The sequence below is a fragment of the Esox lucius genome, chromosome 8 (assembly GCF_011004845.1).
Source record: "Esox lucius isolate fEsoLuc1 chromosome 8, fEsoLuc1.pri, whole genome shotgun sequence".
NCBI classification, from domain to species: domain Eukaryota; kingdom Metazoa; phylum Chordata; class Actinopteri; order Esociformes; family Esocidae; genus Esox; species Esox lucius.
The window spans coordinates 27383888-27396206 of record NC_047576.1 but is presented as its reverse complement, the minus strand read 5'-3'; the positions used below and the strand labels follow the sequence as shown (position 1 = coordinate 27396206).

General features: G+C 39.7%; 1 protein-coding gene across 2 annotated transcripts in view; it reads right to left on the bottom strand.

Moving 5' to 3' along the window:
• slc1a7b (solute carrier family 1 member 7b) overlaps positions 1–9611 on the bottom strand; it is a 29079-nt gene extending 19468 nt beyond the window's left edge. For both annotated transcript variants that reach the window (XM_010864151.3, XM_034293889.1), the window contains exon 1: positions 9180–9611. In XM_010864151.3, coding sequence (XP_010862453.1) covers positions 9180–9320 — 141 coding nt within the window. In that variant the 5' untranslated portion in view covers positions 9321–9611. The remainder of the gene's footprint in view (positions 1–9179) is intronic.
• Between the last annotated feature and the right edge of the window lie 2708 nt (positions 9612–12319).

Genomic DNA, 12319 nt, shown 5'->3' with positions numbered 1-12319 from the left:
TCACTATGTAAGCTTCCAATTACAGTTAAAATCTGCAATTAGCATTTTGCGGGTTTCATCATGGAGCTACTACAAGCCAGATTATTATTTTTGTCAGTAGGACACATATGCAACTCATGTCCATAGTTGCAAACAGTACGGCTTGCATGGTTTTTCCTTTTTTCAAGCATCTCCAGTAAAAAGGAACAAAACTGACAAATGGAAACTTCATTCATATATACAACAAAAATGTTGGGACGCTGCGTATAATGCAAATAAAAACAAAATACAATGATGTTCAAATCGTTTATCCCTATGTTAAAAAAAAATGGAAAAATGACCATTTTGAGTTTGATGCCAGCAACATGTTACCTAAAGGTTGGAACAGGGGCATTTTTACCACTATGTTGCATCAAGTGTATGGGAACTGAGGAGACCAATTGCTGCACTTTTGAAAGTGAAACATATTCCCAACATTTCGGGGTCTCCTTTGTCCTTTTAAGAAAGTACAGTTTAGCAACTACGGAAACCATGCTGTTGTAATACGCGCAGAATGTGGTTTGGCATTGTCTTGCTGAAATAAGCAAGGCTTTCCCTGAAAAATATGTTGTCTGGATTACAGCATATAATGCCTCAAAATCTGTATATATTGTTCAGCATTAATGGTGCCTTCACAGATGTGCAAGTCACCCATGCCATGTGCACTAATGCACCCCCATACCATCTCGGATGCTTGCTTTTGAAATATGCGCTAATAACAAACGGGATGGTCCCTCTCCTCTTTTGTCTGGACAATGTCTGGCAATGTCAGACTTTTGTCTGGTTCATGATTCCCAAAAAGAATTTCACATTTTGATTTGTCAGACTACAGGACAGTTTTCCACTTCTCCTCAGTCTATCTTAAATAATCTCGGGCCCAGAGAAGACAGCGGCAATTGCGGATGTTGTTTATATATGGTTTCTTCTTTGCATGTTAGAGTTTTTTGTGTTCACAGACAATGGTTTTCGGAAGTGTTCCTGAGCCCATGCAGTGATTTCCAGTACAGAATCATGTCTGTATTTAATGCAGTGTCGTCTGAGAGCCACCCAATACTGGCTTTTAAGATGTGAGGCAATACAGTCATTTTTATTCATGACCGAAGTGAAGGAAGGCATCATCTTAATAAGGTTGCTATTTTTAGCACAACTTGTTTAACTTTTCTCAGCCTGGAAAAAGTCACAGTCTCAATAGGCAAAACTATGCTAACAGCCCTCAGCTTGACTTGCACCCTATTTCATGGTGAGGCTACAGAAGTGAGACTCCTGTCTCCTGGAATGATCTTTTAATACCCAATAATGTTACTGACCTGTTGCCAATTGACCTAATTAGTTGTGTGATATTCCACCTGGTTTAGTTTTTTTGCATTATACAGCTTTTCCACTCTATTGTTGCCTGTGTCCCAACGTTTTTGAAAGGTGTTGCTGGATCAAATTCAAAGTGGGCATATTTTTTTCAAGAAACAATAAAATGTCTCAGTTTAAACATTTGATATGTTGTCTTTGTGCTATTTTCTATTAAGTATAGGGTTTTAATGTTTTGCACATCATTGCAGTCTGTTTTTCTTTACATTTTACACAACGTTCCAACTTTTTTGGAAAGTGTGGTGAACCAAACTAATAAACCTGATCATTTGTAACAAATGCAATCCCCCTTAAGATCAGTCATTTGATACTATAGAAGTGTTTGAAAAGTTTTTCACATATTTAGAATAGCAGAAAAAACATTATAGCTGAGATAATGGGTCACAATTGCAAATATGTTCCTTGGCAGGATTTGGACTTATAAAACCCTTTTTAAGATTTTATATAAAACAAGGTGAGCGTTATGACCTTGCAAATGTGCAAATCTAAATAGCGCCCCCATGTGGTTAACCAAAAAATGCTCATGGATGTCAACATATGTACCAATTAGAATTATAATACCATTATACCTGTTGGTGTTTTGTGCATTTTTATGCAAAACCAAACCCATGCAAAAGTTAATTTGGTCAACAGTGGGCATGTTTTAAAAAAAATACTGCCATGGTTTACATAACTTGTGATGACCATTGTCTATAGATGCCAAATATGAAAGTACATGAAGATTGGTCATTTGGTGCTTTTTCACAAATTCTAAATGGCTGGTAAAACATTCAAGCAAAGTTAGTGAGTCCCAATTGTGAGGAGTGGGAAATGGACTTGAGGAGATGGTCTTGTCTACCTCTTTTCAAGGCGGGGTGAGCGTGGTAGAGTTTGCAAATGTGGATAACCTTAACAGTGCCACCATATGGTTCATAAAAATTGTTTGCAGTAATTTTTTTCCCATCATCTCTGTCAACATACAGTTGTGTTCAAAAGTTTGCATACCCTTGGAGAATTGGTAATATATGTACCATTTGTATAGAATACATGAGTGAGCAAGCAAAACGCATCTTTTACTTCTTATGGGATTCATATTCAACAGTATTTTATTACAATCATAAAACAAAATATGGCATCAAAGAAAAACATACCTTTAGTTCTTAATACTTAGTATTGCCCTCTTTAGCATCAATGATAGCATGCAGTCTTTTGTAATAGTTGTCTATGAGGCCCCGAATTCTTACAGGTGGTATAGCTGCCCATTCGACTTGGCAAAATGCTTTCAGGTCATGCAAAGTCTTTGGTTGTCTTGCATGAATCGCACGTTTGAGATCTCCCCAGAGTGGCTCGATGATATTAAGGTCAGGAGACTGTGATGGCCACAGTCAAGGACATTATGGTTGTGACCATAATGCTCTACTTGCCATAACAAGCTGTGAGGCGTTTCAAGGTGTTGTCAGGCATATTGTAACCAGACTTTTTTGTGGCATTGGCGTATTAAAGGCTTCTTTCTGGCAACTCAACCATGCAGCTCATTTTTGTTCAAGTATCGTCGTATTGTGCTCCTTGAAACAACCACACCATCTTTTTCCAGAGCAGCCTGTATTTCTCCTAAAGTTACCTTTGGGTTTTTCTTTGTATCACGAACAGTTCTTCTGGCGGTTTTGGCTGAAATATTTCATGGTCTACCTGACCTTGGCTTGGTATCAAGAGATCCCTGAATTTTCCACTTCTTAACAAGTGATTGAACAGTACTGACTGGCAATTGCAAGGTTTTGGATATCTTTTTATATAGTTTTTCCATCTTTATAAAGATCCATTACCTTGTTATGCAGGTCTTTTGAAAGTTATTTTCTGCTGCCCATGGCTCAGTATCTAGCCTGCTCAGTGCATCCACAAGAGCTAACAAACTCATTGACAATTTATACACAGACACAAATTGCAATTTAAAAAGCCACAGGTGTGGGAAATTCACATTTAATTGCCATTTTCACCTGTGTGTGTCACCTTGTGTATCTGTAACAAGGCCAAACCTTCAAGTGTATGTAAACTTTTGATCAGGGCCATTTGGGTGATTTCTGTTATCATTATGATTTACCAGCTTAATGAGGTGGTGCTTTTCCAACATTCTAGAAGGAGGTCCTACATATGCTGTGCACTTATTGGCTGCATCTCCTTCACTCTGCGGTCCAACTCATTCCAAACTCTCAGTTGGATTGAGGTCTGGTGATTGTGGTGGCCAGGTTATCTAATGCAGCTATACAACCCTCGTTCTTGGTCTAATAGCCTGATTCACAGTCTCCTCTGAACAGTTGATGTTGACATGTGTCTGTTTCTTGACCTCTGAGAAGCTTTCATTTGGGCTGTAATCTGAGGTGCAGTTAATTGCCAAACTGAGACTGGGTATGAACGTATCCTCTGCAGCAGGGGTAACTATGGGTTTTCATTTCCACTGGAATAAAGTTCTGGAAATGTTCCAGATTGACTGACCTTAAAGAAATGATGGTCTGTTTTGTCTTTGCATATTTCAGCTGTACTTGCCATAACATGGCCTTTGGGCTATCATCGGGATGCCCAACTAGCCTGTTTTGTTGTCGAATTATGATACTATTATGCGTGCAGGAGTTTTGTGCATATATGCAAATCATGCCCATGCATATATCCATTGGTGAGTAGCAGCCATATTTTTTTTTAACATACTGGCCTGGTTCATATAGCTTTTGATGACCATTGTCCATTAACGGCAAATATGAAAGTACGAGAAGATTGCAAAGCTGTCATCAAGGCAAAGGGTGGCTACTTTAAAGAAATGTTTTGTGATCTGTTTAACACATGTTTTGGTAACTACATGATTGCATGTGTTATTTCATAGTTTGGATGTCTTCCCTATTATCCTACAATGTGGAAATTAGTAGAAAGAAATACCCTTGAATAAGTAGGTTCATTTAAACGTTTGACTGGTAGCGTACATCTTCAGCCCAAATATCAGATTCTGGAAAGAACACACTCCCAGCACTTTATCTTCAGGCCCAGTGAAAAGGACAGGTTCACACTTTCCTTATTCTCACAGTTTTTCTGCCAAATACACACACTCTAATAATCTCATACAGGTAGGTGTATCTTCACAATTTGGTTACAGCTACAACATGCCACACACACACACACACACACACACACACAGAAGTATTGCTTTTTCATGACATTGTATAACACAGCATTACAAAGGAAATGAGTGATCAATTTGCTACACTGGCTTTAGGTAACCATTTCCTGAGTTGTTAGAAACATAGAAAGTGCACATTCCTCAGTTCCATCTGCACGTCAACATGTTTGGGAACTTGCCTTCCATAATGGTGTTGGGAATATTCTCTCTATTGAGCCTTACTGTGGCACAGTAGTATATAAGCATCAAGAAGATCTCTCCCCAAAGGTATGGATGAAAATAGTTTATCAGTTTATACAGTAGGGTTTCACCAGTGAACTGCTGATACCCTAATTATTGTCTCTGTGCTTAACCCTTGTAGAGGACTTCAGTAAACCAGGTGAGCTGTACACTTCCTGACCCTCAGACCTAATTTGATGCTCCAACACAGTGGGAGGATACTGTCCTAGTGGATCACAGCTACTGCAGTCAAACTACCCAGTCCAACACCCTGGAGGTGTCACAAAAATCTAATGAGGGAATGAGACCTGCTGCTGATGGGCTGCTCGCTAAATCTGCAGATTCAGTTTCTGCATACAGGACTGCTATTGCTTGTCTATCATATCCTTGTATACGTTTTATGGCCTACATCAATTTGTCATGCCACAGTTATTTAAGAAAGAATTCCTAACATTGCGTGTCATTGACTGCTCTGAGAGTCTTTGACAAAAATAATTTGGAGTAAAACTTACAGTCACCATTACGCGAGCAAACACAGTGAAGTATCTTGTGGCTGTTGCTCCTTGTGGAGTGATTGGGTTTATTTCAGTTGCCTAGGGTGACACATGCAATTAGTTCATAACACAGGACTCTGGCTTTCTAGACCTTTGTCCTGGGGATGTGGTGAGGAGGACTGTCGATTTGACATCTGGGACTGGATGAAGAGCGACCTTGGTCATTCCAGTATTCACATGCAAAGTAGGGCAGCTGACCTGTGCGATTTGAAAACGTCTGCATCGATGCTGAAAGGTTAATGATAACCTGTGAGTGAAACTGCACAAATCCTGTAACAGAAGGTGTGCATCACACTGGTTCCCAAAATGGAGAAAATACTTCCAAATTGTGCCGGTCTTCTCAGTCTGAGAGGAGAACTTATTTCAAAAGAGTGGAGGTACATTGGCTTCGGAAATTATTCAGACCCCTTCACTTTCTGCACATTTTGTCATGTTATAGACTTAACAGAAACACCCCCTATCTAGTTCTAAAGAATACCATCAATGTTTATGTTTTTTATTTTCAATAAGTTGGCACATAAAAATGAATTTTCATTGTGAGTTATTGTGTGTAGATTGATGGCAAAATGTAATGAATTATAAATTAAGTCTATAACAAAATGTGGAGGAAGTAAAGTGGTCAGAAATCTTTCAAAATGCACTGTATGATGCATTATAATGCGCTATTTACTCAAATTCATGTTTGATTCGAAAATAAGAAATGTTGAGTCTTAACAAATTAGGTAAAACATAGAAGTATATTTAACACACTGAAAGTACAACTTTTGGATTACAATGTCTACTAAATGACTCTAAGGTAAAATGCAGCTAGCCATCTTCAGAAGCATTGCAGAGAATTACAGTTCCTGGACACAACAAATGACAAAAGCCCACTCTAATTATAAGGCCTCTAGCAATCTCAATTTCTTTAAACATTTACTTTTAGTTAATGTAGTTAAAGAGGAAGAGAAGAGCCTTTGTTTGATTGGATGATAATCCTCTATTGTCAGTGAAGTCCAACCCTCCAGCTCAGTCTAGGCCCTCTGTCCAGAATATGATGGGGATTTAGTGCCAGGGGATGGGGGGACAAAAATCCCCTGGCTCTCATGGATAAAGGACATTAACCTTTTCCATGGGGAAACTATCATTAGGAGTGCAAATGTCACTGTGGGATCTCTGAGTTACAGTGTGTACGCTGTGTATTAGTATTAATTTTTCCATGCGACAGAAACTGATCTACAGTGTGTTCCCTTTATGTGTTTATGTCCTTCTGTGACTAAGCAAGTGGATTCCTGAAATGATTTGGTGTTTTTCATGTTGAGAGCTATGAATCCATCCGGAGGAAATCTGCATTATGTCTGGATAGTCCTAAACCTATGAATCCATCCAGAGGAAATCTGCATTATGTCTGGATAGTCCTAAACCTTTGACTTGTTGCTCTGTTCGCAGTGTCTGCATCACAATGGATAATACGCACCAGGAGAACCAGGGCTTTCAGGCAGTATGAAAATTGATGCTGCCACATTTACAAAGCACACCGCTCACAGACACTTCAGAACTTTAACCAGGGAGGGAAAAAAGAATAAAGCATTTCCTGTGGATAGCCTACTGTTTTAAAGCATACCTAAATGATTATTTCAAGATGCGTTAAATGCGTGGTCTTTAAAGAAACCTTTATACTTTTCAAACGTACAATAACCAGAAGGCCTTGGATGAGCGGATACATTTTTCAAACCTGCCTGTAATGCATTCAGTGTAATCAGAATGATATGCCGCAATAAATCCGTGGCATGCAACACTTACAAGGCAAGCAGGTACTGTATTAGGTACAAGCAGGCTCAAATCAAAATCCATGTTTGATAACTCAGCCTAGTGAAGCATGTAACAAGAATCACACGCTATCACGGATCACAAGAGCAAATCGACCTCCATCCTGCCAACTGAAGCCTTCCTGCCAGGCCAGCTCAACACGTTTTATTCATCTTCTGCTTTGAAGTGAAAAGATAATGAGTCAACCAAAAAGATCCTAGCTGCTCTGGAAGGTTGGGTACTCTCTCATTCTCTGAGGCTAATGTGAAGGACACTCTAAATGAATACTCACAAAGCCAAGAAGGCATCCGCATTTGTGTGGTCAGAGTCTGGGTCAACCAGCTGACAGGTGTGTTCACAGACATTGTCATACCTTCCACTATATTACTCCGTCAAAGGAGGCCATTTTCCAAGTTTACAAGAAAACTAAGGCAAAAGGTTTTGAACAATACCGTTCTCTAGGACTCACCCCATGTCAACATGAAGTGCTTCAAGAGGCTTGTCATGCCACATTAAAGATTGATTTCTACAATCACTGGACCCACTCATATGTGCTTACCACCACAAACAATCCAGGGAGGATACCATTTCCATTTCTTTTCACACACCTGGAGATAAGGAGCACCGACTGAACATGAGAATGCTGTTAACTGACTATAGTTTAGCTCTTGTCACCAAGCACGGAGCACTGTTTCTGGTCACCACGTTGTTCAATTTTATGTTCTGACAGGCAGAACTCAGGCTATGAGGACTGGCAACAACATCCCCCACTCTTCGCCCTCTGCTTTACTCACTGTACATCAGCATACATCTGCACGACACCAACTTCATAGTCTAGTTTTCTGACTACATTACAAATTATGTTCAGCAGCTTTGCATTCACATGGCCAAAGAATTTTCATGGACTTTATGGACCAGCAGTGTTGTCAAAAGGGCATAACCGCTGCTCTGTTCTAAAAGGTGACTAAAGACGTTTTGCGTGCTACCCTGGGTACTCTACAAATACAACTGATGCACCATCTACAGCATCCAGACGAGTTGCATCAAGGTAAGGGGTTAGCTTTACACACAACTGCAAGACAGAACAACCCTTTTCACTATTCATTAATGCTCAGATTTTCATATTAGGACAGAGCAATTTAAACTCCCGAAATGGTACAAGTGTAAATACAGGAAATACAGTCCATTGGTTTATGTTTCTACCCTTCATAAAAATGACTATCTGCTTTAGTAGTATCCTTATAAAACATTGGCTTTTTATTTACTATTACTATAATTTTTTTGTTGTTAAAGCTCCTGCCAAGCACTACCCATAGTTAAGAATAAAACACAATATGTACCATAAAAAAACAGGAGATTATATATTCATCTCAGATTGTTGTTTTATATCTTTACAGCACTTTGAAAACATTTGAAGCCATTTCTGCTGTACTGTAGAAATATTGGACCAGCTTTCAATTGCAATATACAGTATATTCTCATTAGAAAGCCTGCAAGAAATGAAGATTAATATTAGGGAGCGGATGGTTTCAATCAGTGACCCAGTTAGGTTGTCAAAGGTCAGAGTAGATGTTTCAATAAAGCTGTTCATGTAAATTAGGCCATGGTTTGCCAACCCCGCTCTCCATTTGAAACCTTGTTGTCTTAGTGACGATTATAAGATCCCCATCATGAAGCTGTCACTTGATGCCAAGAAAATGTATCTCAGACTGGCCAATAAAAAGAAAAGATTAAGACAGCCAAAAGAACAGACACTTGACAGAGGATGATTGACTGTATGGTACGTAAGAAGTGCCCATCAAGCCAATCCAACTTGTGGGAGGTGTTTCAGGAAGCATGGGGTGAAATGTCATCAGATCACCTCAACAAATTTACAATTAGTTTTACTGCAAAGCTGCAACTGCTGCAAATGGAGGATTATTTTATGCAAGCAAAGTTTGAAGGACACAATTATTATTTCAATTAAAAATAATTATTTCTAACCTTGCCAATGACCATATTTCCTATTTATTTTGATATATTTCCTACTCAAACTCTTTTCATGTATGTATATGGAATGTCATAGGTACAGAATGCGACCCAGGCTGATTACTGACCTGTTCTGTGAGACGTTTTGTCCGTAGAAAGAAGCCGATCAGGCATCCTATGACCACAGCCAACACGGACAGGATGAGGAGTCCATTCTGCTTACACACCCCTTTCACCCTCACCCACACTGCATCCAGAGCTACAGCCATTCTGAATCCCTAGTCTGTTCCAGGCCACGCTGTGTAAGCAGAAACCCATAGACTCACGGACATAATCCAGGACAGAGGAGCGTGGAGATGGGGGGCACAAGAAAGACAGAAAAGAGGATAGAAGAGAAGAACGGGGTGGGGAATGGATGAGATGGACTATGGTAGATCTCCTGTCTGACTCCAGGTTTAAAGCTGCTTCTGCACCCTCCAAACTGGCGTTCCTCTATCGTCTCTGCGTGGCGAACTGCGCTGGGGATCAACGCACTTTCCAGGCATCCCCTCCCTTAATGCTTCACCGATCCCACCAGACCAAACAACTCTCCCTTCCATCCATCCCTTTCCTGCGCTGCCCCACCCACCCAACGAGACCCATCCCTCCTGTCCCTCTATATGTGACAGATGGCTTTATTGTCCTGAGGGTCACTGTTAGCAATCCTATTAGAGGGACACTGTATTAAAAGGGGCCTGAAGGCTGGATTAAAGAACAACCAACAAGGAGGGTTAGCTGAAAGTTTATCACAGAGATCCTAGTTCAATTGAGCTAATGGATGAAAAGAAAGAAAAAGCCCACTGCATGACACATACAACAGCATCCGCATTGAAGCCTTCTCTCTTCCAAAATAGATTCATTCATTTAAATGCTGATTATAAACACGGGTGACCCCATAGCAAGACTTATTTCCATGTCCTTTGAAACCAGTGCTATTGTGCTATTGTGTCTGTCATTAGTCCACAATAGCAAATAACATGCAAACAGTGACGTTTCAATTGATAAGTCATCTCTGAGTCTATCACAGACAAACCGTCTTGACAAGGGGATGATTTCTTTTATCTCAGGAGGACTAATATGGCAGTAAAAGATGCCAAGAGAAGCACATCCTACCTACAATTAGAACAATGTCACCTAATATAGCAGCATTAGCGAGTTGCATTCAAAACCTCAGTAACCTCTGCATGTACGCATGTTGTCTATCATCATTGGTTTCCAACTCCAGCTGATGTTATACACCCGGCCATAGCGTGCACTGGGGCTTTTCCATTCATAATGTTTCCCTGTAATGTATGCTTAACATTACATTGGAAGCTCCTGGGAGCAGCCCAGAAATTAAGATTAGGACCAGGAGAGAGAGAAGCAATTGGTTGGACAATCACGGCCAACAATCATCATACACACACTGATCAGTGGGGACCCATCAGGGCCCTCTACACCCTCAGAGAGGGCCTAAGAATAGACAAATTTGTGTATATTTTTATTTATTATAACTTGGAATTTTGTTTTCATAGATTGAATCTTTTTTTTGTCTCAATTGTAATGATTTTCCTATTGAATTTCTTCAGTTTGTTTAGGAAAAGGAAAGGTTAATATCCAAGAGAATAAAATGTCCAATTTGATTTTTCCTTTGGTAGTCTATTGGTTGAAATAATCTAGCGGGGCTCACCACTCATTGGCTAGGCCCTCACGCTTTGAATAGGAGCCACCAGCCAACACATTGACTTCAATTAGAGCAGCATTTTGGAATGACAGTAGAATCAACCAATTAAAAATGTTCTTGTAATAGGTGGGACAGTTTTATGATAGAGGGCCTAATTATACATGACTAATTCAGAGCCAACTGCAATCCTCATCTTGTTTTCTCTTACTTGAGCCTAGCTAGCTGGCTATCTTTTTGCAGTGAGTGTATGTAACTAGGGCAATGGCCTGGCTGTCAGCCCTTTATTTGATCTCAATTGAAAAATAATTTACTTCGGATGCACCTGCCATTGCCCATTCCATAAAGAAGGACAGAAGAATGGACTTCGTTTTTAAATGATAATCGTAATGGTGAGTGTCCTTTTTTTATCTACAGCTTGCTTTTTGTTGCTGTCTTGTTTTGAATACAATGTGTAAAATATGATTTCAACTTTTGATCACTGGTTGTGTGGTAAAAACAAAGGTAATGACGTTGCAGTTGGAAGTACTGGGTACATGACATTTCATGTTGTGGTGTATTTCTTTGATGCATGTTGGAGAAAGAACATCAAATACAGCCCAACTGTTTAGTCTCTGACAGCACTAACAGTACATGGTCTTGGAACAATGTGAGCGGTTGAATATATTCCACCACTATTTGAGTGACTGTTTTGGCAAGCATTTCTTTGAAACGATGGTATTGCTTCTACGTACTTAGGACCGTTTGACTCTGTCATCAAAGCATTGCTTCTCCTACACAGGTCTGCTGAAGAAAGGTCTCAAGTCATACTCTGTATTAACTGGCATCCAAGTTCTCTATCTATATGAATGATGTCAGATCGTTTAACACAATTGAGGGCCTTGCTCCAATAGTCATGGTTTGCCACTGATACTGATAGTTAAACAAGCCAGAGATGTGTGAGTATGTGAGTCTGTTTGTGTGAGATTAAGTGTGTGCCTGCATGTGTGTGAGTAAATGTTAGCATTGGATGAATGAGCTGAGGCGGCAACATGCGCCTGGCATACAGACCGCTTGAGAGTCAAATTTAGAGTCAAGGCAGTGACAAATGTTTCATCTGAGCCATTGCTGAGTTTCTCTGCCCCACTGCTCCAAAACACACAGCTTCCCACTGGGAATCCTCCTGGAATGAGCAACTGCCAAGATGTAATCGAAACAGAATCCATTTCATTTGCCACCTGCAAGTGATTTCCTTTTGAGAAGTTTTGTAAGCAAGTTCATGTCATGAAGTTTTTTGTTGACCTTTAGATTGCTTTTGCCATTGCTTTTATATTAAATTATATTAAATAAAAAATAAAGTTGACAGTTTATATTGCTTTTGTGCAGACTTTCACTATTTTTCAAGCACACTTGGCACTTATACCACAGATATGTTTTTCATTGTCCTCTGTCTTTCTGACTGTGCAGGACTGTGGGTCTGGGTGGTTAGGATATTTGAATTCAGTTTTTTTCATATATGTTACCTAAGATATGGATGAACATAACCAAGTGATTATTCTTCCAGTAGTTTACAGTGCAATCATTGATTTA